At 41.2% G+C, this 18,346-nt stretch overlaps 1 protein-coding gene across 7 annotated transcripts in view; it reads left to right on the forward strand.

The window, feature by feature from the left end:
- atp11a (ATPase phospholipid transporting 11A) overlaps nucleotides 1–18,346 on the forward strand; it is a 110,617-nt gene that overhangs the window by 78,354 nt on the left and 13,917 nt on the right. For 4 of the 7 annotated variants that reach the window (XM_072656754.1, XM_072656756.1, XM_072656757.1 and 1 more), the window contains exons 19-29: nucleotides 2,989–3,240; nucleotides 4,953–5,133; nucleotides 6,488–6,590; nucleotides 7,021–7,166; nucleotides 8,058–8,117; nucleotides 8,258–8,385; nucleotides 13,066–13,201; nucleotides 13,958–13,981; nucleotides 16,758–16,823; nucleotides 16,983–17,086; nucleotides 17,833–17,998. In XM_072656754.1, coding sequence (XP_072512855.1) covers nucleotides 2,989–3,240; nucleotides 4,953–5,133; nucleotides 6,488–6,590; nucleotides 7,021–7,166; nucleotides 8,058–8,117; nucleotides 8,258–8,385; nucleotides 13,066–13,201; nucleotides 13,958–13,981; nucleotides 16,758–16,823; nucleotides 16,983–17,086; nucleotides 17,833–17,998 — 1,366 coding nt within the window. The other 3 variants (XM_072656755.1, XM_072656761.1, XM_072656762.1) reach the window with 2 other exon arrangements.

Below are 18,346 nucleotides of genomic sequence, written 5' to 3' on the forward strand. Positions count from 1 at the left end.
GGTGCATAATCCATCGGTGTCTTTTTTTAATTTTTTTTATATGAATGTATATGTTTATCCTGTAGTTGAGGTAGGCAGACGTCTAGCCCAAGGACTCTCTTGTTGCGCACTGATGACGTTTCTACAAACTTCTCAAGGGTGAAGTCAATTAGCGAAAGAAGCGGGACTGTCCTACCTTGACCTGAATTAGATTGCCTGAATCATTTTTTCTGAATCCGAATCTTTGTTTAACCACTTCTATACTCTGTCCATTCGAACCTTATCACCGGCATGACATAGCTTTTAATTATCCACAATTATCAGAAGTTGGCAGGATGCCAGTTGACTTCCGATGACGCCTTCACTCGTGTTGACATCATTGTTGCCCACTATCAGGACCCGTGTCAGATCCAAGTACATGCGAGTTCCGCAAAGCATTGGCACGGAGTCGGATGTTCACGTTAATTGCAGAGCCAGTCAATAGAGTCCGTCCGTTAGGCTCGGCTGTCAGCGATTAACGAGAGGCTGAAGTAATTAGAGCCCCTCTGCAATCGATTGGCGGGCCGGGCTGGGCAGTGAAGTGAAGTGGTGATGTGGCCTGGCGCTCTTATTAGTTTGTCAAGCCAGACATCATATATGAAGTTATCAGTCAGCAGACCTCACCTAGAGATCACTAAGCCAGCAAGTGGTTCCAGCTGTTGTGAAGTTCAGCTTGTCATGTCAAGAAGCAATCATATGCCATTGAGTTTAATATGCTCTGCATTGAGAGAGCGCAAATAGAGCACCTTAGAAGAGTTTTTCATGGGAGTTGTGAGACTAATGTAGCAAACCAGGAGCTTGAGCTCCGCCTAATAGCATGGTGCAGCACATTGGACCACTGAGCCATTCAGAGCCTGAAGCTTTGCAATTTGCATCACCTAGCCTTACCATTTGATAACTGTGAATAAGACCTAGTCCTAAAAGCCAGTCATGGTCTGAGATCTTGGTAAAAGTTATCTGGGCTCTCAGATAGGTCAAATGCCATACGTGTAAATGTTAACTAGTAGCTGGTAGCTTCAGCACAAAACTAAAGAAGCTTCAGACACCAGTTGAGTTTCACCAAGCTGCTCCGTTAAAGACCGCCGTCCCTGGAAATACGAGGTCAGATCAAGTGCGTGGGAGTTTAATAAAGGGTTAGAAAGCCATACAGTGTCAGGTAACGTAAGAATATAATGCAGTGGAATAGACTAAATGGAATTTTTGATGCAGCAGCAGAACGAACTGGCAGCCTTTTGCTCTCTGTGCGACTGCGTCGCTTGGGTCGCAGTGCTGCAGGCGAGGCGCAGTAGGGGGGTTTGTGCAGTAATTGTCTGGCAGTGGTGCAGGACTGTGAATCCTCACTGCTGTGCAGCTTAATTACAGAGTGTACTAGCCTGTGACACCAGCATAGCATTAGCCATTAAAGGAGTACCTCGCCCAGAAATGCTGACGGGCCTAACAGTAAGTGGAATCTCTTGGTCACTGGGTAGCATGGTGTCATTTGAGTGCTCAAAGTAGTTTGTAAATTACTTTCGGTCACTTATAGTAATGTGCTGAATATGAAATTGGCAGTGGTCCAAACTCTCTGCCCCTTTCCTGCAACCCTTCTCCTCCACTTTTTGTGCCATCCTCTCTGAGCTCCATATGCATTAGGAGAGGCATGGTCACATGCTCTATAAACTGCATGTTTAGTCTCTTCTGTCAGAGGACGAGTACATTTTTACAAATTTAAGAAAATTCATAAGAGGACATTGTTGAATGAGACCCTGCGTTCCTAAAATGCGGTTCTCAGTAAAATGTCAGAACTTCTCAAATATTCTGTATTTATATTCTTAAGATTTTTTTTAGGTTTTCTTAAGATTAGTTTTCCTATGAAGCGATTTTTAATGTTACCTTTTATGCTGAATTTTAAATTTTATTGAACAAGGTAAGGCATGTTTTTTCCAATATTCAGTTAAATCCATGCGGTGGAAAGAGAACAAAATGGAGGACTCCAACTAAACATTTTAAACAATTCTGTAAACAAGCTAAACATTTCTGTAACACTGCGAGAATGTGACAGTCGAAGAAACGGCTAACAGGACAGAAATCCTACTTGGTTACTTGGTCGAATTAATTATTGAGGAAAGTGCTAGCAAAAAGTCTGTGTCAGATTTGTGACGAGTTTTTAAACCTCAGAATTGTTCACATCTCTGCTCTAATAACAAATGGACCCCGTTGTCCTTGTAAACTGGGCAAATCCCAAACAAGAAACCACTGGTGAATGTCAGAATATTTGAGTAAGTGGATTTTAATATCTTAATTAATTTTTATTAATATTTAAGAACAGTTGGAGAATAAGGCCCAATGTCTTTTAATCTCTTAAGATATATTAGATATAAATTCAGGCTACATTCACATTACCAGGCTAAAGTGACTCAAACCTGAATTTTGGTTTTAATGTGAAACTGATCTGATTTTGTCAGGGCTGTGAGGACATTAAAATCAATCAAATTTTCAGATTTCAGTCACTTTTATTTGCGGTTTTAGACCAAAGTCTAGTTTAGTCAAATTGTATTCATGCGTCTCTTTGTGCATAAATGTATCAGTGTTTGCATGCATACAGACAGATATATTCAGTCACCTATATTCATGAACGTGAACCGTCAAGATGGTCAAATCTGAATTAATTAATGAGGCTTGTAAGTGAACATAGCCTTAAACTGATTGAAGCTTACCTTCTGAACTCATACAGTTTAAGACCAATGTAAGGAAATCATGATGTTAAGAATATAGTTGTTCTTAAAAATAAAAATAACAAAGAATAACAGTATATTGTAACATATACTGTAAGTATTAAATTAAGGAAAGAAAAAAACACTTCTTAAGGCACTTCTGTGGCACCTCAGTGGTCTGCGCTAAAAGTAAACCTGAAAGGCCTGATTGACTTTCTGCACGTATCGATCGGTCACTGGACCAGTCCATGTTGACATTCCTCTCTCGTTGGCACAGGCTGCAGGACAAAGCCGCAGACACCATTGAGTCTCTGCATAAAGCCGGGATGAAGGTGTGGGTCCTGACCGGAGATAAAATGGAGACGGCAGCGGCCACCTGCTATGCCAGCAAGCTTTTCCGCCGCAACACGCAGATCCTGGAGCTGACCACCAAGCGCACAGAGGAGCAGAGCCTGCATGATGTCCTGTTCGACCTGAGCAGGACGGTGCTCCGGCAGCATGGCAGCATGACCCGAGACACGTTCTCTGGGTGGGTGGGCATGAGGAAATTGAGGGGAAAGAAGTGAGAGTACTGACGTAAATACTTAACACTTAACCAGAGTTAAAGGACACTTTATAAAAGACACTCCATGTTTTGACCTGATAATGTTATCAGTACTATCATGATTATCGTCAAACATACAATCAAATACCACTTACACTCTTATATTAGTAAAACATTATAATACATATTTGCTTTAGTTATCTGTCACATGTATTGTGCAAAGCGCAGGACTATCATGATTAATCAGTTAAACTTCAGTAACTAGTGGGTTTAAAAAATAAAAATATTAATAATTAAATCTATTTTTATCCTAAGCCAAGAAGCAAAGCCTGATGCACAGCTGATTTATTTCCATTACATTTCTGCCACAGTTAACATCAGTTTCACAAACCCTAAAACCGAGCCCTATGGGACTCCAAAAAATGTGCTAAACTAAACGATTACCAAATAAGTCGCAATGGTTTCTGCATTAGGACTAAGAACTATTACTAATAGGACTAATCTTCCCAGGAACCCACTAGTAATTGTGTGTACAATGAACGCCGTGTTAAGACATTGTTATGCCAGTTGTCAAGCATCCAGTGATCATTCACATTCACATATCGGCATAGGTTCTAGGTAGTGTCAGGTGTCTGCTGGAGTATATAAATTTAATTAATACTTGAGTTGCTATTCTTGTGCTGAGGTTTAGTCACTAATTAGCAACTAAAGCATGATCATTTCAACACTTTTTTGGTTTCCAAAACATGTGAGCTGGGAATCATTTAATGAACAAAATGTTTTTGTTATTTCTTGACAATCAAAATCTCTCTCATGGCGTTCTCACATTTTAGCGAAGAACTAAAGTTCAGCCTAGCGAATCTTGAGGTACTTGAGGCGCTAAAACAGTAAACTCCAGATGACACTTGACACTTATCTAGAATGAATTTCATGTTCAGTAATTCCCACAGCAATGTTTTTACTAGGTTATTATTGTGTGTTATAATGCCATTCTTAATTATTAGTTTACGCATAGCAGTCCCCTAATTGAAAAGTATTGGGACGCTTACACATTACACCTTCAGGAGCTTTTATGACATCCCATTGTAAACCTATGGGCAGTTGGTCCACCCTCTGCAGCTCTAACAGCAGGTCTGGAGCTCTGCAATTATTGAGTCAGCATAGCGTTGGAGACTTATCTGCTCTATGCTCCTCAGCACTCGCTGTTACTTTGCGTGATCTGAAATTTCGTGGCTGACATGCTGTGGTTCCCAAACACTTGGACTTGTCGATAATACCACTCACAGTTGATGGTGGAATATCTAGGAGGGAAGAAATTTCACCAACTGACTTGTAATGGGGGCGTTCTGTTACATACAGAACCACGCTGAAATCCAGTGAGCTCTTTAGAACCATCCATTCTGTCACTAATGTAGGTTAGGGCAGACTGTATGACCAGGTGCTTGATTTTATACAGTTGTGGCAATGGGACTTAATAGAACACCTGAATTCAATGATCAAGAGGTGTGTCCCAAAGATTTTATCCATATAGAGCAACTAATACTAATATACTAAAAATAAGTAAAGTAAATAGACCATTTAGAAACTTCCACTACTCTGTGAATTTGGAAGGTCATTGCTTATAATTTAATAAGTAATATGATCAATAGTCACTGAATTAGATTGACCCTGATCCTACTGTTTGTCTCTCTTCACAGCCTCTCCGGCGATTTTCAGGACTATGGACTGATTATTGACGGAGCAACGCTGTCGGCAGTGATGAAGCCGGCGCAGGAGGGCAGCGGCGGTGGAGGGAACTACAAGGAGATCTTTCTGGAGATCTGCAGAAACTGCAGCGCTGTGCTCTGCTGCCGCATGGCACCTCTCCAGAAGGCACAGGTAACCTGAAGCATGACGTCACTTTTTGTTGCTTAAAGAAAATACTTGAGGTGGTGCGTCTGTTTATGTGCAGTCGAGTTGTTGAGTTGTTGGTGCGTCCTAAAGGAATTTGGTTTTGCCCTGGATCTGTGAGGCTAATGTGGCTAACCAGTACTGGACGTAATGGAGGCTTAGTCCCATTAGCATCCTGCTAATCTATAAACCTGTATCAACTGTATGCCTAAATCATCACACACTCTTTCTAACTGGGGCACGTTTTTCAGTAATCTCAAATAGACTTGCTTATGTGGTTGCTGACACTGTATGATACCTACTGTTACTGCAGCCATGAAAATAGAACAAAGGCTATTTTTATAGCCAAATCCCGCAGTAGCAGCCTGCATTACATTTGTAATTTTGACCAAACCTGTTTGGGCTGATGGACTGCATTTAGGGTAAGGGGGAAATTGTCTCGGCCAAACGACTCGTTTAATGCCACAGAAATGATGCTTTCATTCTCGTCCTGCTGACTCATCTTATTCCTTCTGATTGGATCGAAGCAGTCTGACCTCAGACCAATTACAGCCCCCTTTTATCTCCCTCTTACTCTCTCCTTCTCGGCTTCTATACCCCTGTTTTTGCTGCCATGAGACTCTCCTTTCTTCCCGCTCTTCTTGTATTGACCCGTTATTCGTGTTTAAATGGCCTGTCAGGGACTGCTATTGTATGGATCTGGGAGATTATACAGCTGTCCATGCAGAAGCTTAATTGTTAGGACTTCTATTTACTCATGATTATTCAATTAAACTATGTTGCTTAGCTGAATAAATCCTTAATTAAATTAAGTTGCTAGAAAGGATTCTTTAAGCAATGCCATAGAAGAACCACTGTTAGGAAGAGCTGTGCAGAACTTTTAAATTGGTAAACAACCTATAGATTGACTTCTTATTGTAGCATTATGCAAGTATTTGTATTTCTTGATCAAGGACTCCCTCTACAGTCGGTAGAATATAGAGTTAGAATTCACACAACCACTAAATGACACGCTTTACACATGCTGTTCTGGACTAGCTGAGAGGCTCTGCATCGGAAGTGGAAGAAGCACATAAACTGAGGCGGTAGAGTAATATTACAATATTACAGTAATATTAATTTGGGTAATATATATTTTACCCAAATATCAGGTTATAAGAGTTGTCCTGCCCACCTCAGCAAAGTTAGAGTAACAGCAACAGCACTCTCTTCTCCCTATTACAGATCAAAAAACCCTTTGTAGCACCTTTATTGTTAGGAGGTTAATATTTAGGCTACTGGTCTCTGTAATCATGCCCCTGCTGTTTTGGCCTGGGTTTGACATGCTTTGTTGTTCTTCCAGATTGTTAAGCTGATCAAGGCCTCGAAAGAGCACCCCATCACTCTGGCCATTGGCGACGGGGCCAACGATGTCAGCATGATTCTAGAAGCTCACGTGGGCATAGGTAAGTACCTAAGTGGGCTGTTCTCTTGATTCCTGCAGGAGAAAATGCTTACTCACAAATCACCTCATTTGGCTTAACTGCAAAGAGGATCTCTTGCACTTGGCTCTGATCAGGGCATTGTAAACATTTTGGTGAAGCACATCTCCAGCCCCGGTCACTGATTAAAAACAACCTCTCATGTACAAAATAGCTTGTTTTGTGTACATATTTGGCTGATGCTCTTATCCGAAAACAACTTCCCCTTGTATCTTGTTACACAAGTAGAAGAATGTAGAGTTAGTGGTCGTGCCAAAATACTCTTCGGTATAGCTTGGCTTGGTGTGCTCGCCCAGACAGGGAATTGAACCCTAGTCTGCTACAGGCACATGCTTTTTATACCTTTCCACTAAAACTGGCTTCCAACATCTAGCCTGCTCCTTTTTCCCCCTAGGTATCATGGGTAAGGAGGGCCGTCAGGCAGCCCGCAACAGCGACTATGCAATCCCAAAGTTCAAACACCTGAAGAAGATGCTGCTGGTGCACGGACACTACTACTATATCAGAATATCTGAGCTGGTGCAATACTTCTTCTACAAGGTATGCATTCTCTATACCACTGTATATGCACCGGATTTACTCAGAATACTCTTGGAGGTTGTGCTATACTGTTCCTCTGGCCACAGCACACCAGTATAGGAAGACCATTGATGTAGTATTATGGTTATACTAGTCATTACTGACACTTATACTGAATGTCCAAAAGCTGGTCCTCCGATGTTTATTCTAAAGTCAAAGGTATTAATAGGAAGTTTGTCCTCCAGATGCTGGAACATTTGATTGCATTTAGCCACGAGAACATTAGTGACTTATGCTGAGCGTCAGAGGTACTGATGTTGGATGATCAGTTCAGGATCAGAACTCATCCCAAAGGTCTCCAGAGCGATGGAGCTTCATCCAAGAACACAGCTCCACTGCTTCACAGCCCAAAGCTGGGGGGCTTTATACCCTTCTAGCTGATGCTCCTAGGGACCTTAATATCATGTTGGAGAGCAATAGAGAACACACAGCATTTTAATCACTGTTTCTTGTTTGTATGCTCATTCAAATGATGAATTAATTGCTTGATTTTGGCATATTTCCACCATTTTCAGCTTAAATGTTTTAGTGGCCAATTTCTTGGTGCGTTCATACATGACATCTACATTTAAAATATGAAAATAAACCCTGTTAATTAAAAAATTAATACAACAAACTAAATCATAAGACAGTTTTATAGGTAAGTGCTGTATATTTTCTCTTGCAAAAAGTGTGCAGTGTCTGCTTTTTCAAGAATCTGTGGCTCCACCACAAAGCACTCTTGATGCTATTTATAACCTCCCGAGTTCCCACTTCATAGTGTGAGGAGGTGTTTTGTTCACTTGGGACTGCAGCTAGTGAATATCTATAAGTGGTTATCTCTCTCTCTCCCTCTCTCTCTCTCTTTTCCAGAATGTGTGCTTCATCTTTCCTCAGTTCCTTTATCAGTTCTTCTGTGGCTTCTCCCAGCAGGTATGCATTTAGCACCATTGAACATTACAAAATGCCTGAAAGGCACGTTATCTGACTGCTGTAGAATTTGTTGTCTTCTGTGGATTTTTTTGTCTCTTGGTAAACTTATAGTCTTTTTTTTTCCTTTTGTCCTCCTACAGCCACTGTACGACACAGCATATCTCACTCTGTACAATATCAGCTTCACCTCCCTGCCCATCCTGCTCTATAGCCTTATCGAGCAGCACATCAACATGGACATCCTGAAACGGGACCCCTCTCTATACAGGTGAGTCTCCATGTCTCCACTGTATCCCCAGATCAGATTGCACGAACCTGCTCCCCACCTGTCTGTGAACAGTGAATACTGAAAGCAATAATTTGTCCCAAAAAAATCTGATTTGTCTGAAAATAGTCAGCTAGAGTGAGTTTTGCACTAGAGCTACAGTTTTTAAAACTGTGCCAAAAGTATCATTCATAGCACTCAACAGCAGAAGACCACATTGTGCTCCACCTTCAGTCAAGAACAGAAAGCTGAGGCTGCAGTGGACATAGGCTCACTAACACTGGGTTGCTGAAGACTGGGAAAGCATAGCTTGATCTAATGAATCTCGATTGTTGAGTCATAAAGATGGTAGAGTCAGAATATGGACCCAACCTGCCTTGTGTCAACAGTGCAGGCTGGTGGAGGTGATGTAATGGTGTGGGTAAAGGTTTCTTGGCACACTGTGGGCCTGTTAATACTGATCCATCATCACTTGAAGTAAATACGTAAAACGTTGGTTTTCAATTTTTGTGAGGGCTAGACATAGACCCCATTTTACACATTGTGGTTTCATGTCACTAGCATATGATTGATCACCTGGTCAAGTGTTTTTACAATTGTGGTAAAATGCGTCAACAGTTGGTCAGATTGAAATTTGATTGCTGTGTTGTGAGCAAATATGCAAATTAGCTCACATCAAAAATGCCAAACAAATTTGCATGCTTTTGTTAACTTTTTGACAACAACTAAAGTCAATAATTTACACTAATTAGATATCTGTACTAGTCATTAAGAATATATGTGAAAACGCAGTGTATTGTAGTAAGACAACTTCACAAGGCCTAACTACCTGGCTTGCTGCAAAGTTAGCAAAATAGGTTGCTGACTTAGACTGAGCTGGTAAAACTTGCCTTAGGAGATAACCGGGGGAGCAGCGATGCCTCCTTAAGTGGTGGCACTCCACGGTTTGGTCACTTTCCCACATTAAGAACAGCAGGGGGGCATGCCAACACAGTTCTCGGAGGGGTTTGGGGGTTTTTGGTTGTCAAATGTTGCTTGTAGAGATGGCTGCATTTACACTGGTATCACGTTTGGCTAAATGTGCCTCAGTCCATCTTCATGAAGTGGTTTGAGCCATGGGGTTTAGGGGGCTTGCACACCTGCTTCAGTAAACCGTGTCTTGATATTATCCTGGTGTAAACGGGGTCATTGTTTTAAAAGAGTCAGTCATTGAACAATTTCCACTAGTGTTCTAGCTTAAGTATGTATGTTAGCCGCTTGGGTCGCAGTGGTTCTTTAAACCTGAACATGCAACGCTATAGTAAGCCAGATGTTTCTGTTTATGATGCTCTTTTATGTGGGTTGGGTAATAAAGGAAAATGCTGAAACCATTGTACAGCACGTAGATGGATTAGATATTTTGAGGTATGCTTGCTTCTATCTGTGGCCTTCTGTGGTAGAGCTGTGTATAAATCCTTGTCTACGCACAGGCTATTTATACTCACCTTATCCTCGTTTTGAGATGAAAACTTGGTGGCTGTCTCAGACTCATGCACACTGATGTGCACATGTACACACACACACACACACACACTTTCACACCCTGAAATGGGTCAGAGTGAACCAGTAAATGGAAAGGGAACAGATGGACGAGTGTTTCTTGGCTCACTCTGGCTAGAACAGTGATGACAGCGGGGCTGCTAATAAAAGCTTTATTATTATTGCTCCTTATCCCGCCTCCATCTCACTTCATATTAAATCCTGTTTATGAAACCCTCACAAATGATGCTACAGTCATTAAATAGCCCAGTTTTTGAACACGTTCTTTATTTACTTTGTTTGTTTTGGTTAATTTCAGTCACAATAAACTGATGTTAGGATTCAAAGGTTTTAACACACCTCAATCTGAGAGTTTATATACCCCTCATAAAAGTATATTAAGAAACATTCTTCATCAACTTTTGTGTCATCCTGCATAAACTAGTTGCAGATGATTATAGTAGCAAATCTTGTCAGTTTAATTGCAGTGCTAATGTTCTCCTAGCTCAGAAACCTTACATTTAGTTTTGCTTCTAAATTACTTCAAATTTACTAAAATAGAAGGCACAGTCCATAGGCCTTGATCAATCTACAAATAAGCATAAGATGTTCAGAAAAAGACATCCGCATACAATATACATTGTATTTTTATCACTAGTTGTTTTTGGCCTTGCGCGCCTTAAACACTGATCCATGCAAAAAAGTGCACAGAAAAGTATTGGGACACCTGCTCATGCATTGTTTCATCCGAAATCAGGGAAAAGAGTTTTATCCTGCTCTTGTTGGAGTAACTATCTGTAACTACTGTCCAGAGAAGGGTTTTTACTAGGTTGCGCAGCATTTAGTGTGGATTTGATTGCATTCAGCCACAGATCACAATGTTGATCTTACTTTATACCCACCTCTGCAACTCATCCCAAGAGTACTGGATAAAGCGCCAGCCGTCATTCCAGAGAACGCAGTTCCACTGCTCCACAGCTCAGTGCTGGAGGTCTTTATACCCCTCTAGCCCACACCTGCCAATAGGTTCATGATTATGTGCTCCAGAAAGTGCTATTCTATAGGCAGTGTTTCTCTACAGGGACTAGACAAGCTGTGTGTGTGCATTTGCACATCTGTGTCAGCAATGGGTGCAACTTAAAGTAGTTAAGTGCATTCATTAGAAGGGATGTCCAATGAGCTTTCTTCCTATTGGCTGCACTGGATTGTGTCTAATGCAAAGAAAATAGTCTAAGCTAATACATTTGCACTGAAACACTAACCTACATCGCCCCCTTTTTGGGAGGCTGCAAGGATGCTCTTGGTTCCAGGCAGGCAGGAACAGCACAATGTATAATTGTTGTACATATCTTCAGTATGTGTCTATATATATATATATATACGTGTGTGTGTTTGTGCATGTGTGTGTGTAAATATATAAACTGTGTATATACATATGTACACTTTTTATGTTTCTCCTTTCTCTGTACAGTCCATTCAACCTGCATTAGTTCCTGCTCATTATTGTGTTAGAGTCCAGACCCGTCTGAGGCGCTGGCCCATATTCATCTTGCAGTGAAGGCTTTGTTTGTTCAGCCCTTTGCTTTATTCTAGTGATCGATACGCTGTTTTCCTCTAACTCGTGGGCGTAATGGCACACAAACTATCTCTCTTTACATGGTGGCACGTAAAAACAAGGTTGGCTTTTGGCCTCGTCTGGATCATTGCACTGTAGCTATACTGCTTTCTTAAGTGCTTAATCAATCTATCTCCATGCTTTGAAGAGACCCAAAGGCTTCTATGCTTAAGCTACACGTTAGACAGCTTGTAGTAATTTAGTAGCATGTAGGACTGTAATTTAGGACCGCTGAGAAAATTAAGGACATATTGAGTGCTGAATGTTGATCAGTATTGTTGTAAGATATATATGTAGTACATAGATGTTACATACAGCGTATATTTATTACATATTCTCAATGGCCACGTTATTAGAAACAATTTGCTTTAGCCTCCATCTTACAGAGCTGCACCTACCAATATTCTGAGTGTCACACCACTGTATCTGAGGGGGGCACACATCTTACTCTATATAACAACTCTTTACATTCAAATTGTTACTTGCCGGATGTTTTGGGCCGGATGAATTACTTCAAACATGTCTGTTGATGCAAAAAACATCTCAAAATATTTTTCATCATATTCGGTTTATAATGGCCCGGAGTTGCAGGAGGTAGGTATGTTTACTGATTACATTCTCAATCTATACCGAATGTAATTTGAAGAGCCCATCAGCAGTCTGGATTTTGTAACAACCGTGCTACTTACTGGCTCACAGATGCTGATAATAAATACAAAACAATGACAGCATTTTAATTTAGTATTAAATGACTGCTTGCAAACTCTTGCTGGAAAAAACAACAACATCTGACTTAGGATTGGTCTGTCTAAAACACAGATGTCCTGGTCTTTGTCTAGGAGTTCTCTGGCAAATCTTAGTCTTGCCCTGATGATTGTTTTTGACAGAAAGGGTGTCCTCCTTGCACATCTCCCATGAAAATCTAACTTGTGCAGTCTCTTTCTGATGGTAGGTATGACTATACTTTGAAATCAGCTGTGGTGAGAGTTACCTGTAGGTCCTGTGATGACGTTTTAGGATTGTATGCATCTTGTGGTCTGCTTTTGGGCAGAACTTTGTGGGATGGTGTGACCTGGCCTTGTTGGCAGTTGTTTTACTTAGGAAATGACTGGAAATGACTCAAGGACATGTTACCTGTGCTTTATTAACTATTGGAGGTTCAAATTTTGCTAGCACGGGTGTCCCAAGGGTTCATCCCAAAGGTTTAACAATAAAGAGCAAACCAGACTAAAACCAGACTAAATATGTTCCCTCTAACCATGTTCTAATCATCTGTGCTCCACTTGATTCTAATTTTAGACATTTTAAGCAGTAATGTGGGGGTGTCCCAATTTTTTCTTCACAAGAAAATGTCCATTGGTTATATTTGACTAATAATTGAGATTCAAACGCAGATCAAATGTCCATATTTTTAAATGTGTTAAAGAGAAAAACAAAGGTTTTCATGGGGTGTCCTGTTTTGTACATTACTGTATGTATGCCCTGTGAGGCAGGACATTAAACAGACATTAAGCGGCCAAGTCATTTTTTCTTCCTGGCTCCATCTCCAGAGACATTGCGAAGAATTCCCTACTGCAGTGGCCCATCTTCGTCTATTGGACGTTCCTGGGGGTCTTTGATGCTGTGGTCTTCTTCTTCGGCGCTTTCTTCCTGTTTGACAACACCACCTTTACCAGCAACGGACAGGTAACGACCTCCTGACCATCACAACTCATGGCCCATCTTGGTTTTGTCAATTCCTGCATTGTTTTGATTCATTAAACCAAAGTCTTCTTCTTATTTAGTCTTTTTTTTCCTCCATCAAGAAATGCAGCTCTCATATGAAGTGAGTGGGTGTGTGTAAGAGGCTTGCTGGATGTGTGTGTGTGTGGGAGTGTGTGCGATTGTGTGTATGTGGCGTGTGATTGGTCGGGTGAAGCGCTGGTTGTAATGGTTCCCTCGCTTGTTACTGTTTGTACCTGTGGTAACATGAAGGACGAGAGCTAGCTTCACAGACTTCTCCGTCTGTCTATTTTCCGTTTTCTTTGCACACGTTTCTGTAACCATTACGGGTGCTTCTCCGCACTCATGTATACAACGCAAAGCATGCTGGGTAATCAGACATCTTTCTCTGTGCCATTCAGTTCAATCATATTAATCTTTTTGGATTGCTTTTTTGCCTGTTTTGGTTTGATTTTTAAGTTTTATAACATCCTAATTTTTTCTTTACTTTCTTGCCCTGCCCCTTTCTCCCCCCTTTCCCTTCCCTTCCCTCTCCCTCTCCCTTCTCTGATTTATTTATTTATTTATTTATTTATTTCTCTCTCTCTTTCTGCTTTTTCTCCTTTTTTCTTCTTCCTCTGTTCCTCTACTTCTGCCTTTCCTCTTGTCTCCCTTCCTATTTTCCTTTTTGGCTCCCCCCCCTCCCTTTTTTTGTTTCTTTGCTTCTCTTCCTTTCCTCAGCTAATGGCCACCAACACACAGATGGTAAGCCTATCCCTATCTGTCTCTCATCCTCTTTTTAGTTTTAGTTTGGTCTGTTTCTACCCCCTATCCTCCGCCTCACCCCCCTCATAATCACAACTTCTTAACCTCCTAGATCTAAAAACAAACCCTCTAAAGCCTTTTTCACTCCTTCACTAGGTTTGGGTGCTGTAGGTTTAGCCCACCTCCCTCCCCCCTCATGTTCCCCCATCTCATTGTGTAGTACAGTAGGAGTACATGTCTGTCTGTCTGTCTGTGTGTGTGTATGTGTGTGTTCAGTGCGAAACACTTGCGACGGGACAGGTGTCGCTGTAGTCATCCTTGTAGGTTTGTCGGACTTCATCACGTGCCTCACTGCAAGGGCAAATGGCCAAGCAGGGGGTAAGTGGGAACAGGTCAGATCACATGACCTCTTTTTGGGATAAATATCAACTGGGCAAAAAGTCAAAAGTTTGGACATGTCTGATTGAGGGTACATTTTTCATGAACCATATCACTGAAAAACAGAATTGATTGTAGTAATCTAGCTAGATCTCTCCCTACCAAGAATTGACATGTGAAACCAGACCAGTCATCGCATCTTTTTGATTTGCAACTAACACAGTGTACACCATATACGCTAACTGCCAAGTTTCAGCCAGCTAACAGAAGGCCACACTGGCTAACATCACTCTGAATGAAAGGTGAGGAGGAAGGGGCCATCTCACAAACCCAGAGAGAGCAAGACTAACTGTGCTCTCTTCGACTCCATGGTACGGACAGCTGCGGCATCACCAAGGGTCGAACCTACAACCTCCTAATGATACAACCAACAATTAAACAGGTGCGCCACCAAGTCCCTATACAGGAAAATAACATTTACAGCATTTAGCTGACGCTCTTCTCCAGAGCGCCTTACAAGGTTACTCATATTACAGAGGTGGGCCAATGTAGTGATAGGAGTCTTGCCCAAGGTCTATTATTGGTGTAGCACAGCATAGTCACCCAGACCATGAATCGAACCCTGGTCTGCCACATGGTGTGGTAGCTCACTGGCAGGTAGTGGCGTTACCTGTTGCGCCACACCAACCACCAACCAAGCTACTGTAATAGCTGCAAAAACAGCCACAAGAACAGCCTGTTAAACTATACGAAATGTGATATGAAATATGAAATTCTGTATAAAGGGAGTGATTGGGTAGAAATGAGTTGCAGCAGATTTTAGTACTCAAAAAGCTACTCAGGCATCTTGAGTGCACAGCAGGGAAAAAGATCAAATAAAAGAAAAGTAGGATGTGAGCCTTTAGAGAGATTTTGATATGAAAATGCGTGCATATAAAGATGTTTATAATAAAACTGCACTGAAGTGGAAAACAATGAGGATGAGAAATGAAGATTATGTCCAAGCTTTTGACTGATCCTGTATATATTACCCCTAAGTTCATGACGCATACACTATATGTCCATACACTATAGGTTTGTGGACACCCTTTCTAATGAATGCATTCAGCTGTGTTTCTCCCATTGCTGACACAGATGTGCAAATTCACACACATAGCTTGTCTTGCCAATAGAATAAGACTCTCTGGAGCAGATTAACATGAACCTGTTGGTGCCATTCCTAATACACTAATAAAGCACTGAGCTGTGGAGCAGTGGAACTGTATTCTCTGGTATAATCGTGCTGATGGTGCTGATGGTGCTGTGGGGTGGTGATCATCCAACATCCTGACCTCACGAACGCATCCAGACCTCAGAGGATCACTGAATGCCAGCTATGCTCCAAAATCGCTGGACAGTAGAGACAGTTACTCCAACAAAATCCCCCTAAATTTCACAAGAACCGGTGAATGAGCAGGTGTCTCAGTTCTTTTGTCCACATAGTGTATGAGTGTGTGAACAGTGTGTGGTAATGAGTGGAAATATTAATTGGACCTAACTGTAATAGTGTCCTTTGAAGCCCATTGGCCCTTGCAGTGCTTTTTAACAGCAGACTTCATTTTGATTGCTCACAGTGGTAAGTTCACAGTGCCTCATGTTGTCATCTGTTTTACTTTGGTATTAGCAACTCATCAACTCCACGTGGTGTTCACTAAAGCTCTAAACAGAACCGTCACTTACTGTGTTTCTTCATGTTTGCTGTGGCTTGTTTTTGTTTTTATTTGGATTTGATGTGGTTTGAGATCATATTTGAACTGTGACTCGTGATGCTGGAAGGTAAAGTACTGCTGTTGACGGCTCTGTTTGTTTGTGTGTTTGTTGTTTCATTGAGTGAGTCATTGTGGTAGAGGGCAGTCAGCGGATTTGAAGGAAGTTTCTAGAAGGGCAGCCCATTGTGTCTCTGATTCAGCTCTATTTGGGGGACAGTCATAAACACACACACACTCACACACTCAAAAACTATTACAGATTTATTTAGACCAAGCTTTTAGTACCCAACATTAATCTGCATGTCACACCATTAAAGATATCAATAAAACAATGTCAAGAAAACCTAGCGACTGCGAGACAATGGCTTCGCTTATATATTTGCTCATTTCAGTGTGACCTCAGGTAGACGTGCGGCTGAAACAGGTGTTTTACTGGCAGGATATACAGTTTTAGGACATTTAAAGGCAGCAAAACTGAACCAGTTTGAGCTTTTATTGGTCAGTACAGTTGGCAGTGTAGCTTACATGGGAATTTCTGATAGCGGTAAGTAGTTAAACCCAAGTTACTGCCTTCTTTTATAGCTTTGTTTAATGCTGATTATTATTATTAAACTTGTGTTATTGCTTTTATTGCTATCTTTCTGTTGCAGATGTTTGGAAACTGGACGTTCGGAACTTTAGTGTTCACAGTGCTAGTATTTACGGTCACCTTAAAGGTAATGCACCACGCACACTGTAAAATAAGGAAGAGCATTGGTGATTCGTTAGTAATGTTTTTTTTTTTCTGCCCATAACATTGTTTTATGGGTTAACTTTTCAATTAAATTGAATTATGCCATCTTTTACATTTCTGTGTGTGTGTGTATGTGCTGTAGCTTGCCCTTGACACACACTACTGGACGTGGATCAACCATTTTGTCATATGGGGCTCGCTGCTTTTCTACGTGATCTTCTCGCTTCTGTGGGGAGGCATCATTTGGTACGTCCCAACTCCTCTACCGAGAAGGCAGTATTTCTGTTTCGTTACCTCACACTCTTACAAATATAGGTGCTTCAGATGTTTTTTTGACTGATTCCATAGAAGAACCACTGTTAGATCTATAAAGAACCATGTTTGTAATGGAGACACTCACACTCACACTCACAAAGTGTGTACAAGTACTTTAGGCTGTGTTCACACTCAGTACTGATGTCTGTCTGGAAAGATTTGATTGGAAGTGGCCAGCCAGATATGAAGCAGTTAAGACCTGGCATTTCCATGTATTTCCAGTAATCAGATTTCAATACAGTCTACCTGCATTTACTGTATCAGAATCTTGCTAAATATGTTATTAAATGCTTACATACATATATGGGAGGACTGAATAAATTGCTAATGCAACTTATAAACAAATGGACAAAAGAAAAGTTTTGCCTCTGAAGTTGGTTAAGCTGTTCTTTGTGGTTGGTGACAAATCTGGACCCTTGGGCCCACATGGTCATATCAGTGTTGCACAAAAACATTGCATCTTTTTTTAACTTTTTGACAAGTTGAATCTGTACATTGTGTTCAAATCTTATGATTAATGGAGCACTGGAAATGCTAATTACAGGAAATTCATTTTTTTAAGGTTTTTTCTTCTGTAAGATTGCACACACATTTTGAAGATACATTTTTTATGTGTGATGGCAACACTATGCATCCACTGTCCACTATCCTATGTTTCTCCTTTCTGTTTCTAAAAGGCCGTTCCTGAACTACCAGAGGATGTATTACGTGTTCATGCAGATGTTAGCCAGTGGCCCTGCCTGGCTCAGTATCATACTGCTGGTCATGGTCAGCCTCCTGCCGGATGTGGTCAAGAAGGTCCTGTGTAGGGCGCTGTGGCCCACCACCACTGAGAGAATACAGGTATGTTTACTGTAGTTTTCACAGTATGTGCTGTTCTTTTGACATTTTTAAGAAAGAAAAATATCAGTTTAATAAGTGAGAAAGCACATAGGTGTCACCTTTTGCACTACACAGCGTTGGTTACTTTACCCTTCTTCTGATGCCGAAGACGTGAATTTCAGTAATTACAAAAACATTTCTACACATGGAAATATTTTCTCCACCAAAAACGTAATTTCCAATTTCCACCCTCTAGTTGCCACATACCCCCCCCAATCAGTACCATAAGCATGTATTTCCCCTTGAGTCTCATGAAACAAGCAAACATATCTTTTCGGAGTGCTGGTAAAGCAGTGTTAACAGACAGCT

The sequence above is a fragment of the Salminus brasiliensis genome, chromosome 15, assembly GCF_030463535.1.
Source record: "Salminus brasiliensis chromosome 15, fSalBra1.hap2, whole genome shotgun sequence".
Taxonomy (NCBI): domain Eukaryota; kingdom Metazoa; phylum Chordata; class Actinopteri; order Characiformes; family Bryconidae; genus Salminus; species Salminus brasiliensis.